The 16,307-nt window shown below is 43.2% G+C and overlaps 1 protein-coding gene across 4 annotated transcripts in view; it reads right to left on the bottom strand.

The window, feature by feature from the left end:
* The window catches only part of ANXA7 (annexin A7), a 56,987-nt gene that overhangs the window by 20,177 nt on the left and 20,503 nt on the right, over positions 1 to 16,307 (bottom strand). For all 4 annotated transcript variants that reach the window (XM_074999712.1, XM_074999714.1, XM_074999711.1 and 1 more), the window contains exons 5-9: positions 14,493 to 14,536; positions 7,322 to 7,424; positions 7,006 to 7,100; positions 4,095 to 4,208; positions 2,261 to 2,431 (exon numbers count right to left, since the gene is read on the bottom strand). In XM_074999712.1, the coding sequence (XP_074855813.1) occupies positions 2,261 to 2,431; positions 4,095 to 4,208; positions 7,006 to 7,100; positions 7,322 to 7,424; positions 14,493 to 14,536 (527 nt within the window). The remainder of the gene's footprint in view (positions 1 to 2,260; positions 2,432 to 4,094; positions 4,209 to 7,005; positions 7,101 to 7,321; positions 7,425 to 14,492; positions 14,537 to 16,307) is intronic.

Raw genomic sequence — 16,307 nt, 5'->3', positions numbered from 1 at the left:
AACATTTTGAGCAGACCTAGAGAAGTGGTTGTTCCCCTCTATTTGGCACGGGTGAGGCCACACCTGGAATACTGTGTCCAGTTTTGGGCACCCAATATAAAAAGGATGTGGATGTGCTGGAGCAGATTCAGCTGAGGGCAACAAAAATTATTAAGGGGCTGGAGCACATGACCTATGGGGAGAGACTGAGGGCTTTGAGCTTGTTTAAGTTTACAGAAGAGAAGACTGAGGGCTGATTTAATAGCAGCCCTCAACTTCCTGAAGGGAAGCTCTAATGAGGATGGAGAGAGACTGTTCTCAGTGGTGACAGACGGCAGAACAAGGAGTAATGGGCTGAAGTTAAGGAGGGAGAAGTGTAGGGTGGATATTATGAAAAACTACTTCATCAGGAGCACGGTGAAGCATTGGAAAGTGTTGCCTAGAAAGATGGTGGATTCTCTATTGCTGTAGGTTTTTAATTCCCAGTTTGACAAGGTCCTGGCTGTGATGACTTAGTGGGGGTTGATCCTGCCTGAACCAGGGGGCTGGACGAGATGAGCTCCTGAGGTCCCTTCCAGCCCTGTGATTCTATGCAAAATGTAAACTGTAAAATGGGTGGGTTCAAAAAGAAAGGCATTTGCTGTCAGACGAGGTGGGGACAGAGACAAGGGAAGCATCCACTTCCCTCAACCAAAGGGAGGAATGCACATCCCACTTCTTCTGGCCCCACAAAACACAGCTCTGCTCAGAGTACATGTGACCACTGAAAATGGCTGCTGGGTTACAGCAAATGGTGGAGGAGGGGGACCACATACAAGCTATTATAACTTGTAGTTTAAAACATATTTTTGAAAAGATATTAGGGCTACTGCCACTGAAACACTACACAGTACTGTACACACCATGTAATACAGGCAGGCTCCATAGGCCAGCTGCACTATCTGCATGGCACACCTAAGGGTGTTAGAACATTTAGATCTCAGAAGGGAAGGCAGAGCAGGGAATATGCGACTTAAGCAAATCCATAGGAATGTGCTTAGTCATCTTAAGTTAGGACATTGGGTTTTTTCAGAACTCACTTCCTACTGTGTGTTGAACCATGGTTCATTGTCGTGCATTGTAAGAGGGACTGCACTGTCTTGGAACCATGTTGTTGTCTGAAGGTAAGTGTCCAGGCTCCAACATAAAATTCTGGAGGTGCAGTTACACCCAGCTTTGTTCCCATCTAAACTGTAAGACCGAACTGTGGTTTAAATTAATTGTTCATGGCTACAGTGTTGGAACTGGGTCACAACTCAGTAGGGATGTCTGATTAGAAAGGACTTTTTAGTCCATCCCCAGGGAGTCTGCGTTGTCATTCTGCTATCCAGGGGTGGGGGACTCCAAAGCTCAGGGCTCCCCTCCACAGACTTTGGGGTGGATCAGGCAACGGGTAGTCTGGATTCAGGCTGTGGGTTCTGCCAAGGGATCAGGCAGTGGCTCCAGTCACTGCTATTGCCCTAGCCAAGAGGAACAGCAGGGGCCTGGGCAGCTTGTCCAGAGGCTTCCCACTACTGCTCTGATTGGTCAGAATTCTGGCCAAGTGGAGCAGTGCCTGGGAACAGGGGGTACAGAGCCATGTGTGGCCCGTATGCTCAAAGGTAAGTGTACCCCTGTTGCACAGGCCCACACCCCACTCACATCCAGACCCCGTTCCTGTCACGTCCCACCAGACACCCCCACCTACAACTTGCTTTTGCCCCATCCCAGACCCCTCACTCCCACCCTGACCGCTCCCTTCCAGACCCTACTCCTCAAACCCTCCTACACCATTCCTCTCACCTAGACCTATACCCAGAGCCTGCTCCTGTAGCCCCTCACACCCAGACACCCACTTTCCTTCCCACCCAGATCCCATAGCACTGGCCCTCATACAGTCTGGGACCACAGCACCGGGTGTTTATTTATTTATTTTGCTTCTCGCTTCTGTGGCCCAACCCCAAAAAGGTACACCAGCCCCGTTCTAGACCGGTACAGTCCAGTGCCACATAGCTTCCTAAAGAAGCTGGCATGCACACAGTTCATTCGCATGATCTCTCAAGCATACTTTTCCTCAAGGTATAAAAACAGGAACTTTTTATTTAAAAAACCCTGTTTACTGTAAGCATCTTACATGCAGTTATAACTCCACTGAGCTTTCTGTAATAAATGCATGGAAACTCACAAGGCGTCCTTACAGCTTGGTTTACCAACAAAGTCACCACCATCCAAAACAAAACCAAAAAAATGCCCAATGGCTCACCTGGCACATGGATACAAGTAATCGTTCAAAGTGACCTGAGGTATCTGCTCTGATATCCTGTTCAATGTCTCTTCCAAATTCTGTTTTATAAATTCTGACTATGTCTTTAATTTCCTGGTTGGTCCTTGTACAAAGAATCTCAATCAACACTTTCTCCTGAGTACCTACTCCCTATAGATAAAGAAAGAGAAAATATTAATGCGACAAAGCATACTTACCTGTCTTTTCAATTTTTTTCTGACACTATAAAATCAACTGCTACCATTAGTCATTTGAAACTGCTCTGATGTTATCTAAATTACAAAACAGCATCTGTCCCTCCCTTTCAAAAATGTGCATGTTAGTTTTTGTTTTGTTTTTAAAAAAAACTGAGTTATGAGAAACTACTAACAGAGAGCATTAACAATGAGCCAATTAGAGAAAAGGACCATTTTAGAAAGCAAATTAATATTCTTAACCCTAGAAATGGAACCTCAACAACTCATTGAGATCTATCCCTCACCAAATATGCTTATACCATCCTGACAGTTGTTGGGGGTGAGTGACTGTTAAAAAGAGAGAAAAGACAATGACTGGGATTCCACACCCTACTTTAAAAGGTTATTCTAGTGCTTCACTATTCTCAGAGTTGGAAGGCTTTTCTTCACTGCTAACTTAAGTTTTCCATGCTGTAGATTAAGCCTGTTATTTCTTGCCTTAACATTTGATTACCTTATTATATATTGTAAATTAACAATTGACTTCTAATAAACAATTTGAAACAAAAGTAATGGCTTACCAAATCAATATTAGAAACAGAACATGGGTATCTGTTAAAATAAGGGGGGGCTTCATTAACAGGCCCCTTTTTAATACATACTAACAGGTTACATAGCAAATTGCACTATCAGGGCTTCCTGTCTTGGTTACTTTTCTCATCCTTCTCTGCTTTTATTATATAAGAGAGTAAGATTTTCGGGGCCAGCTCCCATTGTTTGTAAGGAGATTATCACAATGGGTGTAGTTTAGTACTTGGAAAGTCACACACAGAAAGATACTCTAGTACCCTTACTGGAGCTTTATTTTGTCCCCCTTCCCCCTCTCTGTGTGTGTGTGTGTGTGTGTGTGTGTGTGTGTGTGTGTGTGTGTGTGTGTGTGTGTGTGTGTGTGTGTGTGTGTGTGTAAAAAGTGCTGATTCACAAAACCTAATCTGTATCTTTGCATGCATACAGGAAAATAATAACTTGCCTAAAAATTCACTTGTGCCCCTAAAAATAATGGAGATAGTGTTGCCAGATGGTCAGTAGCTGAAACAGGCTTAAAAATACCAACCACAAATAAATGAGAACAGTTTTGATTTCATTATATTCACAACAAGAATAATTCTGGACCGTTTCAAATTTCACACTGATCAGCTGATCAAGAGACATGGAGCTTTACCACCACCTCACCTAGTATATGTGCAGTGCAGCCTGGAGACGCAATCTACCAGCAGTGAAAGTATAAGAGTTGACTCCCCATGTTAAATTTTAATTGATCTTGGCTTTTTAATGTGACCACTTGGAAGTTTCCTGTTCTGCAGCTATATGGTAATCTGTTCATGTGGCTAGAATCTAGAAATACAAGAACATGGATGCTGATAGAAAAGTAACTTACATCTTTAAAACTCCACAGGTTCTAAAATATTTCCACCACTATGACTTTCTACTGGCCTTGTTTATAAGACTTGCCAAAAGAACTCTAAACTCAGAATGGTCTGAAATAGTTGGGATTCATCAAGACTTACCAAAACAGTCACATGCCATTAACATAAGAGGTGTTTAATTTAGTGTTTTACTCATAATACAAATTATACCTTCATTGCATGATGCAAACTCCAGGCATCGTAATAGGTAGGTGGCATGAACAAGGCTAGGATCAGTTCTTCCATGTGTCCACTTAGTTCAGACTTCAGATCTTTAATTAAATCCTATCCAATTACAAAAATAAGTATGAGGTTCCAATACAAGTATGTAATACATGAACAGTGTGGTAATTAGGAAGGGGTTGAAAAGACAGTATTTAGATGTTCAGATATCCTGGAAGTTATGTGCTGGGGTTAGGGTTCAGATGACCACTCCAGGCATTTATACAGCTAATTTACTGCTGTAAATTACTGAGCTGTCTATGCAAGATTTTAGAATAAAACAGCAGAAGTCTCACAAGCTTAGTTGATTTTTCAAGATTTTCATTATGTGAATGAAAAGGTTGTGGTATCAGCTCTGAGAGACCCAGAAAACTAGCCCATTTGAATTTTGGATCCAGACCACAAACAGGCCCTTCTCCCACAAAATTCTAAAGGAGTGGGGGGGGGGGCATGGGGGGGGGAGAGGTTAAATTAGAGGTTCTGCTTTTTGCCAAACTGTAACTGTGTATTTTGATTATGTACTAAAAATAAGCTAGGAGCATTGTGTTTTTCATGTGAGGTTTCAAGTACCACATGGCTTTTATCCATTGGAACACACTACTGTAGCAAAGAAACATCAAATAAAAACACCATGGTCATAATACAAAGAAGCTGCATATTCAGGTTCCATCCTATGTGACTGGTATAATCTATTTGTAATCTATTGACAGATGGTTCTCTATCTGCCTTCCATTCATAATCTGAAACAGTGCTGCAGAAATAATTCAAAAGGAAGATTTTTATAGCCGGACTATCGAAATTCTTCTATTTTTAAATTATAAATAATTTAAGCAAGAATATTTCTGGCTGAATTTTCCTAGCAGTCAGCCATTAAGGTAACATTTTAGTAATTACCTTGCCGGCTCATTTTTTAGGATCTTAACTCTTTTCATGATTTCCAGGGCATTTTTTTCCACTTTCCAATCCATCATCTTCCCCCACAAGACACTGTCACTAAAATAATATTATGGAGATGAATGTCATGTGATACATCAGAATAGCTAAGTGAATTCTCAGCTGACTCCTGAAAAATTCATTTCAAGCCCTATACTTCCTTTTTTGGATGCAAAAACCAGAGAAAGTGGCAAGTATCTAAACTTCTTCTGACCACCAGAAAAGGCCAACTTCTCCAAAGCAGTTATGGAAACTCTGCACCGTTTCTTGGAACTCAAAAAGGAAGAGTACTACATGACAAGTAAGTCAGCTGCCAGGAGTGTGCAAAATGGAAAGAGCATAATTTACTGCATACAATACACATTTTTCATTTATTCTGTAACAAGATGCACTAATACATTATAATTAGGACGTAGTGCAAAGATTAGTCACAAACTAAATGTTCCTTCATTTTATTTCCTGGCCTCAGAGCTCAAGTTTTCTTTTAGTATGGGTTATTTAAATCTAACCATAGTAGTCTAGTGAGGCTTAATCAGTGCTGGTTAGACTAGAATTACTTCACTTGATTTACTCATACTTGTTTTAGTTCAGTGGTTTTACAGAGTTTGCTTATACTTCTACTACTCACATCTTGATCCATGGTACCATCACCTATAGTAGGTTATCATCCATGGTCACTTTTGTAGTAAGTACAGGCCCAATATGAGGCCTTAGGCCTGAACCAAAGTAATGGTCAAGACTTTGCTAACAGAAAGCAAAGTGCAGCTGTGAGCTAAAGGAATGCATTACTCACGGAAGTTGGCAAGAAGAGGGTTGATGGTGCACAAACATATCTACCTAGCATATTGAAGTAGGTATATGGTACCAGAACACCCTACCCTGGAACATTCCACAGATAAGAAAGAATAGGCCAATCCATCCCAATGACAGGGGCAAAAGGGTAATATGATGGATAGAGTTGTTTTGTTCGAACCAACATGTACAAGGTGAGAGGCGGCACCTAGAAGGGGTGTACCTCAATACGTCAGGAGTGATGTGTAAATTGTTTGTACCTGTGCATAAGAATGTACTTCTGGGATGTGGTCTGGGTCTGGCCGACGGGGCAGTGGAAAGTCCTGCCACTGACTGAGCCGAGTCCATTGACCGTGGGTGCATATTTGTAGTATGCCCTGACTTAGACTAAGAAGTCTACAGGGAACTACTATTGTGTCCAATACGGCAATAAACCTGGCTGACGTGCCTTCGCACCTTACTAGACTCTGTGGTCATTGGGGGTTCTCCTCGGGTCTGCTGTGTCAGCTATCTGCAGAGCTGGGGCAGCACACAGAGGGAACACACACACACACGCAGACGAGTGATATCAGCATTGGAGAGAGCAGAGCATCTGACAACAACTTTCATGAAGTTTGCATTTGGTGCAAAACTATTTAGCTGTTTTGTCTGAGTAAAGACTATAGAAAGACTCCAGTTTCTCTTACTGTATGTAAATAGCTTGTCTTTCAAGGTACACTTTACACTGATTCCAGGTAAATTTTGTTCTATTATTTTTAGAGTTTCTTTCCAGTTAATCAAGATCATATTCCACATTTTAATATCACCTGCCAAAGTGCTTCTGATGTCTTTCACCTAGGTATAGTTTTAATTTGATTATGTTCTACCCTTCAAATAATTAATAAAATTAAAGGAAACAGTGTTTGGTCATGGAAGAAGACATTCCATGAAGAAATCCCACCAATTATCAAGGCTGTATTAAAGTTCCCAGAGCTACCGATAGAACAAGAAATGTAGTCAGCATACACAGAAATTTTAAAAACAAAAATTGGGTGCACGCTATTTGGGACTAAAATACCATTACAGACAATCAGGTTTGGTAGTATAACTGTATCACTGCCAGTTTATTGATTAGAAGAGTAACCAATGAACATACCTTGCCATACATAGTTTTGAAAGCTGCCTTGATTTTTTGCCTTTGATCATTGGAGCGATTGGCCACAACATTAATAATGGCTTGCTCGTCAGTTCCTAGGACATAAAAAAAAAAGGTAACTTCTTGCAGAAAAGTATAAACAATCTTCCAAAACCTTTCATTTCAAATACACTTAAAAGGGTACAAAAGCACCAAGTAAGAAATTAGGCGTCTTTGAAAAATACTTTACCTAAGATCTATACAATTAGAAGAAAAGGAAAATGCCTTTAACTTTGTGCCTCAGTATAAACTTCATTAAATCCAAATCTCCTCTTACCAAATCCCTTCATAGCCTTGCGCAGTGTTTCTGCATCTCTCCCAGCATCAAAGTTGGGTGCAGCTCGGATTGTGCCCTGGGTAATTTGAGTCACTGCTGCAGGCTAAGAATGAAAAAGTTATGCATTACCAGCCAATTTATGCAATACAAGGTACTAATTTAAGGGAGCATTAAATTTTACACTTAATAGTTCAGAGAGACAAGCACAAGGAACATGTCTAATTATTTCACACGCTCCTGGGGAGAGGGAAAAAATCCTCCTAACTGAGTTAGGAAGGCGTCAAATTGCACTGAGCCATCTTGGACCACTAGTGCCAAATTAACATTTACACAGTTGCATTGCTGCGTATGTACTCTGCATGCAAACCCAGTGACAAAACTGTTCTGTCTAATATATGTTGTTAGTCTCTAAGGAGCATGGGAAACTAGTGAGAGAACTGTAGGGCAGTGATTCTCAACCTTTTCAGTAACATGGCAAACTTAAATGAAACAAACAATTCCCTAGCATGCCCCCTTTTTTCAGCTGAATCAGTTGCTCACAAATGTCACATTTATTTACATTTGCTATGGTTAGTGTCTTACTAGAGAGGTTTGCAACAGATAGTGCATACAACAAGATGAACAACAATCAAATCCACAACACAATACTCTATTTTAGACGGCAAGCACAGAGACATTTTCAAAATGTGAGAGTCTGTTTTCAGTATCGGAGGGGTAGCCGTGTTAGTCTGGATCCGTAACAGTAACGAAGGGTCCTGTAGCACCTTATAGACTAACAGAAAAGTTTTGAGCATGAGCTTTCGTGAGCACAGACTCACTTCATCACATGCTCGTCTTGGAAATCTGCAGAGCCAGGTATAAATAAGCCAGAGCAAGGCTGGGGATAACAAGGTTAGCTCAGTCAGCAAGGGTGAGGCTTACTACCAGCAGTTGATCTGGAGGTGTGAACACCAAGGGAGGGGAAGCTGCTTTTGTATTTAGCCAGCCATTCACAGTCTTTGTTTAAGCCTGAGCTGAGGGCGTCGAATTTGCAGATGAATTGTGTCTACGATAAACGCACACAAATCAGATATCAGAAATGGCAATATACAAAAACCCGTAGGAGAGCACTTCAGTCTCCCGGGCCACACAGTAGCCGACTTAAAAGTAGCTGTCCTACAGCAAAAAAATTTCAGGACCAGACTCCAACGAGAAATTTCTGAGCTACAATTCATCTGCAAATTCGACGCCCTCAGCTCAGGCTTAAACAAAGACTGTGAATGGCTGGCTAAATACAAAAGCAGCTTCCCCTCCCTTGGTGTTCACACCTCCAGATCAACTGCTGGTAGTAAGCCTCACCCTTGCTGACTGAGCTAACCTTGTTATCCCCAGCCTTGCTCTGGCTTATTTATACCTAGCTCTGCAGATTTCCAAGAGGAGCATCTGATGAAGTGAGTCTGTGCTCATGAAAGCTCATGCTCAAAACTTTTCTGTTAGTCTATAAGGTGCTACAGGACCCTTCGTTACTGTTTTCAGTAGTGACAGATGACAGAACAAGGAGCAATGGTCTGAACTTGCAGAGGGTAAGCAGTTTGGATATTAGGAAAAACTATTTCACCAGAAAGTGAGTCTGTCCCATGAAAGCTCATCACCTAATAAATTATTTTGTTAGCCTTTAAAGTGCTACTGGACTGCTTTTTTGTTTTGATAGTATATAGACAAGCACGGCTATCACTCTGTTACCAGAAGGATGGTGAAGCACTGGAATGCTTTACTGAGAGATGGTAGACTCTGCATCTCTAGAGGTTTTTAAGGCCTGGCTTGACAAAGTCCTGGCTGGGAATATTTAGTTAGGGTTGATTCTGCTTTAGGCAGGGGGCTGGACTAGATGACTTCCTGAGGTCTCTTCCAGCCATAGGATTCTATGATACTGAGTAAAACGAGTAATCATTGAAACTTTCAGTGGCTCTATTACTCTGGGGGGAAGGGAGGTTGGCTCCAGAAAGCAGGCTCCCCTCCCCACCAGCGCATTGGCACCAGGTCACAGTATTTAAATTATGTTCCATCTCCAACAGGCTCCACCCTCCCCCTTGCCATGACAGGGAATGGTGGTGGGCTTCCTGCCAGCTCGTTCAGACCAGGAAGCTCCCTCCCTGCGCGAACAGTGTCCTGCGAGGTTGGTATTCCCCTCCACCCCCTGCAAAGAGCCATAGTAAGGGGAAACTATGAAATTTCATGGTGCACTTGGACAGTTCTCATGGCACACCAGCGAGCTACAGCACATTGGATGAAAACCACTGGTGAGGGGCTAGCTGGGGGACATGAACTATGTGATCCCTTCTTCCCCAAGCTCTGCCCCTTCCTCTAAAAGCACTGTGCTGCTTCTGGTGAGTGTGGAACGAGTCCCTTCCTGCCCCCATTGTGATGCAATCCAAGAGCAGCATAAGCTGCTCTACCTCATGCTACGCTCAGGCTGCACCGCTCCAGGGAAGGGCCACACTCTCAGGAAGCACTGCAGCACTGACGGTGAGTGCAGGGGGGCGGGCACCTGGCTGCTGGGAGGTGGTGCGTGTGATCCCTTGTGCCCCCCGCACCCTCCCCACAACCAATTCCACCTACAACAAAATAGCTTTTACCCAACCCTGCTGTTATGGCAGAGTCATGCAGGACCCACAAGATCTCAGCACTGCTGCAGGGCTCTCTCTCAGACTGGTTTGTACACGTTTTTCCATCCCCTGAACTGGGTATAACAACAGCGTACATTACTCCAGTTGTCTATCTGTGCTACCGTGGATTACTGGCAGTGCAAAATGATAAACCCCTTGACAGAGATTTTTGCAATGGAGGGAAGTTAGCCATGTTGCAAGGCTATTTGACACAGTTGAACAAATTTATACCATTCATACCAGCCAAACTTTCCCCAAAAGGTGTATTAGTTAAAGTGATTATGAGGAACCGATGTGATAACTGATTTTGCCACATTCTGTAACTGGAAATAAAAAGAAGCCATTCATTTAGAAAACTTTCAGCCAAATCCTGGTCTCAATGACATCCATGACAACCCACTGTTAATGCCCCTGCTATAAAGGGCACTGACTCACTTCGTGCAGTAACAATGGTTCTTCAAGTTGTGTCCCCCCGTGGGTGCTCGGCTCACCCAGCAATACAGCTTGGAGACTTTTCATAGCAGCATTGAGTGTGGCTGCGCACGTGCAACCCCAGCACGTGCCATTTCTGCCAGTAGGGTAGTGCGCACAGCCCTACTCGCTCCTCAGTTGCTTTGACTCCTTAATGATATCTAAATTATATCTACTGCACCAAGCACAGGGAGGTGGGTGGGACATAGAGCACCCGGGGGAGGGGGGGGCACATCTCAAAGAACCACCGTTACTGCACAAAGTAACTACTCTGTCTTCGAGTGCTGTCCCTGTGGGTGCTCCGCAGTAGGTGACTATACAGCAGTGCCTCCCTAGCTGGATGGTGGGTTTTTATTCGGTGCATCTACTGCCTGACATACTACCACATGTTTGCATGGAACTGCAACGCATAGTGAGTCTTGAATGTCAGAGGACCACATGGCTGCCCAACAAATGTCCGGTAAGGGCACTCCCTTTAGAAAGGCTGTGGATGTTGCTACTGATCTGGTGGAGTGTGCCCTTAGAAACACTGGTAATGGTTTGTTTTGGATGGAATATCAGTTCACTATGCACGTAGAGATGAGGCTCAATATGCGTTGGGCTGACCGATGTAATCCCTTTGATCCTTCTGCAACGGATAAGAATAATCTCTGACTTCCTGAATGATTACGTTCTATCGATGCCCTTCTGACATCCAGAGTGTGCAGTTTGGCCTCCACATGGGAAGTACGCGGTTTAGGGTAAAAGGAAAGTAAAATTATCGGTTCGGTAATATGGAATTGGGAGCACACTTTCGGTAGGAATGCCAGATGACGTCATAGTGCCACTTTGTTTTTGTGAAAGGCTGTATATGATGTGGAGTCAGTCAGGGCTGCTCTCTCGCTCACTCTTCAACCTGATGTTATCGCCACTAGAAACAGCGTTTTCGTTGTTAGCATGGCCAGAAAGTATGTGGCCAGTGACTCAAATGGTGGTCCCATGAGTGTGAAGGGCCAGTTCCAAGTCCCAAGATGAGGGTATAGGTCTGCGAGGAGGCATGATGTTTTGTAGGCCTTTCCAGAATTTCTTTACAAGTGGGTGAGTGAACACTGTCGAAATAGCCATGCTAATGGCCCTTTTGAAGATTACTAATGAGGCGCTGAATTGAATATTCAGCACCTCATTAGCATTAGGACACTTCCGGCCATGGCTCTTTGAACGTGCTGCTTTCGAAAGCGTGTGGCTTGGCGCAGCTACACACGGTCCTTTTTGAAACCTTTTGAGCGCAATAAGGGGATTTTGAAAGGTGCGGGTCCTTTCGAAAAGGACCCCCATGTAGCTGCGCGCTTTTGAAGCACCGCGGCCGGAAGCATCCTAATGCTAATGAGTTGCTGAATATTCAATTCACTGCCTCATTAGTAATCTTCGAAATATGGCCATTTCGATGATTTGTGCCCATGTAGAGACAGCCTGAGAAGCTTTCTACAGATGGATGGAAGACTGAACTCACTGAAAGGTGGATCTGAAGTGAAGACAGTGATAAACTAGCATCTTTTAGATAAAGAATGTAGACAAGGATTTTTGCAGTGGGGCTTCTGTGGGTTGTATGCCCCTTTCAGAGCACCAGGACAAGAAGCGCTTCCACTTGGAGATGTACGTTGTTTGAGTAATTTCTTGTCTGCTCTGTAAGAGCACCTCTCTCACCTGCTGAGAGTAGTGGTGTGCATGCTCTGTGATCCACAGAGGAACTAGGCTGTCACATGGAGGGTATCCAGCTTGGGGTGAAGCATGGAACCATTCTTCTTGGAGAGCGGGTCCAGACGGCTGGGAAGCAGCTAAGGAGGAGGATGAGATAGGTGAGAGTACAGGAAACCAGATCTGTCTGGGCTACGCTGGAGCAATGAGGATGGTTTGTGCTCCATCTGTCTGGATTTTCCTGAGGATTTTGGTGATCAGAGGCAAGGCTCTGGGAGAGAAGAAAAGCATCCCCTAGAGACTTGTGTCTTTTGCTTGCTCTCAAAACAGTACCAACTGCATTTGGAATTCTCCTGTGTTGCAAAGAGGTCTACAGCCATCTGGCCCCATATCTGGAAGGTGTTGGCTCACTTCATGGTGGAGCTCCCATTCATGATCCAGGGAGAAGTGGTGAATTAGAGCGTCTGTGAGTGTTGCTCCTGCCGGGCAGGTATGATGCCATGGGGACGATGTTGTGACCAATACACCAGTTCTAAAGCTTTATGGCCTCTGCACAAAGGGGTTGTGACCAGGCCCCTCCCTGACGATCGATATAGAACATCGTCATGGTGTTTGTAAGGATCCAGATGGTCTTGTTTTGAATGTGCAGCAGAAAACACTTGCAGGCACTGAAAACAGCACGTAACTCAAGGAGGTAGATATGTAAACTCTGTTCATTCCTGGTCCATCGACCTTGGAAGCAATGTTGTTGGCAATGCACTCCCCAGCCAAGAAGCGAAGCATCCATTGTAATTTGATAGGCTGGTTGGTTGTGGTGAAACGAGACCCCTACAAGAGTGTTCTGTTCTTGGGTCCACCAACATAATGAGTTGTTTACCTTTTGAGATACTCGTCTGTGAATTTGACATCTGCTGGGGGTATACGCTGACACCAGCCAATGCTGTAGGTAGTGAAAATGTAGCCAACCATTGGGGACAATGTAAGTAGTGGCAGAGAAGGCGAATGCATGTAAGCATGGGAACCATGAGACTGATGGTAAGCTCTGATATCAAGCCCTTTCTAACCTGGTGGTGCTGTGTAGGGAGATAAGCTCGAGCAGTTCTGGAGCTGAGCCATGCTCCTCTGAATTTGATGTATGTAGTGGGTTCCAAGGTTGACTTGGTAATGTTTATAAGGAACCCCAGGGATTGGAAGAGAAGTTTTGTGGATTGGACCATGGCTTTGGTGATGTCTTGAGCTGGTCCTTGAAGGAGACAGTCATCAAGGTATGGGAATATGGTAATGCCTTCCCATCTGAGGTGCACAGCTACGGGAGCAAGGACCTTGGTGAATACTCTGGGGGCAGTTGAAAGCCTGAAGGGCAGGACTCTGTATTGGTAGTGTGCTCTGTGGGTGAAGTGCAGAAAAACATCTGTGAGCAGGGTGAATAGTGATGTGGAAATAAACATCTTAGAAGTCGAGGGCTGCAAACCAGTACCCCTCATCCAGTGTAGGGATAATAAAAGATAGTGTAGCCGTCTTGAATCGCTGTTTGGAAACGTATTTGTTCTACTGTCTCTGGTCTAGGATGGGCCTCCATCCCCCTCCCTTGATACTGTTGTTGAACATTTATGGCTCCAATTTGCACTTTGAGCTGTACTAAGTTCTCGTAGGAGGGGTCCTTGAAGAGGACCAGGTGGGGGGGATGTTGGAGGGATGCAGAATAGGAAGGAATAGGGGGAAGGAATGTCCCCACTTCTCATTCTTCTTTCTCTCTTTTATTTTAAGCAACAAAATAGCTGTGTTAGTCTGTATCAACAAAACAACTTATCAAGTGATGTGCTTTCATGGGGTAGACCCACTGCTTCAGATGTGGATATAGTACCACACTGGAAAGTGCTGAAAGTGAATGGTCATGATGATTATATAACCGAGAGATACAAACAAGAAAAACAAATGAAAACTGACAAATCACTTAATAGACATTTATGGGACAGCACTCAAAGAAGAGCCCGCTGTTGTACCCAAGTGAAAGGGAAAGTCAAGCATTGTGCTATCAAAAACAGCATTAGACACATACTGCAATATTTGGTAACATAGGGATACTCAGGGTCGCAAAGAGAATTTGCCTTACGTGGTTCCTATCTACTCAGTGTCTTGGAACATAGAGGATTGTATTCTCCCATAGTAGGATTATTTTATACCACATTGGGGACAACACAAAGAGCTATTACTGACCAGACTGTCTGCAGAGTTCTTGCTACTCTCTCCCTTTCTCTGCTCACCACCCACCCATACAGAACAGTAGTTTGCCTGGCCACCCCAAACACACAATTGTAATTTTCCCCCTGAGAACTGTAATGCATTACTCACTTTTACTATTAAAGTAGTACAATTCATACCTGACTAGGCACTGGGGAAGGTGCTTGTCCACCAGGGTATCCCACTTAAAAGAAAATTTTAAAACAAGACAAGAAAAATTATTTCTTAAAAGAGCATTATTACAGTATAACATATCTTATTTCATGACATATCATTTTGCATTTCTATCAACATTGCATACATAATCTCTGCTTTCAAACATGAAGTTGCCTATGGTGCTCAGCTAACTACAGCATTTGTGGAAGCCATGGGAATGACTAGCAATAGCCAATAAGGTACAGCAGTGCTCCACTACACGTGCTGGTAAGAAATCATCGAGTGCTAAGTGATGTTATTGGTGCTGCAGCAGCCAGTGAAATCTCTCCCTTCTAAACCCTGCTCTCTGGCAAAATCCAAGGAACAACTATGTCCTAAATAAGCTCTGCCATTCAGTATTAAAGATACTGTAATTATTACAGCTGACTAGAGTGAAGAATAAATTACTTAAAAATATCAAATATAAAGAGTGATACACTGATATTTGTTACAGCAAAATAAGAGTGAAGTAATCCGATTTTCTAGTAGAAAGTACTGGAAACCCAAACACTAGTGCAGCATATCGCAAACTGTGTTCTGTGAAACAGAGGTGCTCCACGTGAAGTGAATTGGTGTCTGTGAAGAAATTTCGATTCTAGAGATATTTTTCCTTCTAAATAATTACATATTATGTGTGTATCAAAAATAAGTTATTTGAATAGTACCTAGAGTGTGTAGACACATTAATATTTAAAACATATTCATAATAGTATAGTCATTATGCGACTCATGCCAGAACAGAGATGCCAAAACAATTTTACCATTAAAAAAAAACTGTCAAATATTACTTATTTTTATTTATTTTCCAGTAGTAACAAATATAAACAAAATTTAAAAATATTTTTCCATACCTAATAAATATGTTTTTAAGTTTTAAGGAAGGAGAGTCCTTTTTTGAAAAATATTGTCCTCCCTATTTTTCTACAAAAGAACAACATAACCAGCCTTCTGTCAGCTGTATTATTGATGTTTTATTCTGGGTTTGTAGTTAATTTTTATACTTAATTATAGGGCTGCTAACCGTACTCCAATCAGATGAGCTACTACTGTTTGAGATGATTTTCTCTTGTTACTTTTTGTAAAACAATAGACATCTTAAAAAAATGTAACTCTTTTAAATCAACTTTTGAGCATTATGTGAGGCAATTTTTCAGTCTTCAACACCCCTTCACCCATCTCTGGACTAACATTGTGTGTTCCATCAATATATTCCAAGCCCAAAAGAGTTCTGTGGCCAAATTAGTTTGGGAAACACTACACCAGTGTTCTAACATATGCATTCTATTTTCCTTATGCATGCAGGTGTATATACTTGTATTAATATCAGCTTATCCCCTGTTAAAGGAAACCTCTTGAAGCGCCAACAGTTGCCCTCTCCCCTGCCCTCAGGCTTAAATGCCTCACAGCCCCAACTACCGGCCCCACCACCCCAAGTCTGAAGCCCTCACAGCCCCAACCCCTGCCCGCCCGGCGTCAGGCTTAAACCCCTCGCAGCCTCAACTGCTGTCCCCGCATTTCCCTCTGGGTTAAACTCCTTACAGAACCAAATGCCAGCCCCTCACCCTAAGGTTTAAACCATTTGCAGCCCTTAACTAGCCCCCCGCCCACCCCACCTCAGGTTTAAACCTCTCACAGCCCAAACCTCCACCCCCACCCCCCGCACTCAGGCTTAAATCCCTCACAGCCCCAACCACTGCCCCCAAGGCTGAAACCCTTCGCAGCCCCAACTGATGTACCCTTCACCCTCAGGCTTAAGCCCC

The sequence above is a fragment of the Carettochelys insculpta genome, chromosome 7 (assembly GCF_033958435.1).
Source record: "Carettochelys insculpta isolate YL-2023 chromosome 7, ASM3395843v1, whole genome shotgun sequence".
NCBI lineage: Eukaryota > Metazoa > Chordata > Testudines > Carettochelyidae > Carettochelys > Carettochelys insculpta.
The sequence above is the reverse complement of the archived record's forward strand: the minus strand, read 5'-3'. Positions and strand labels throughout refer to the sequence as shown.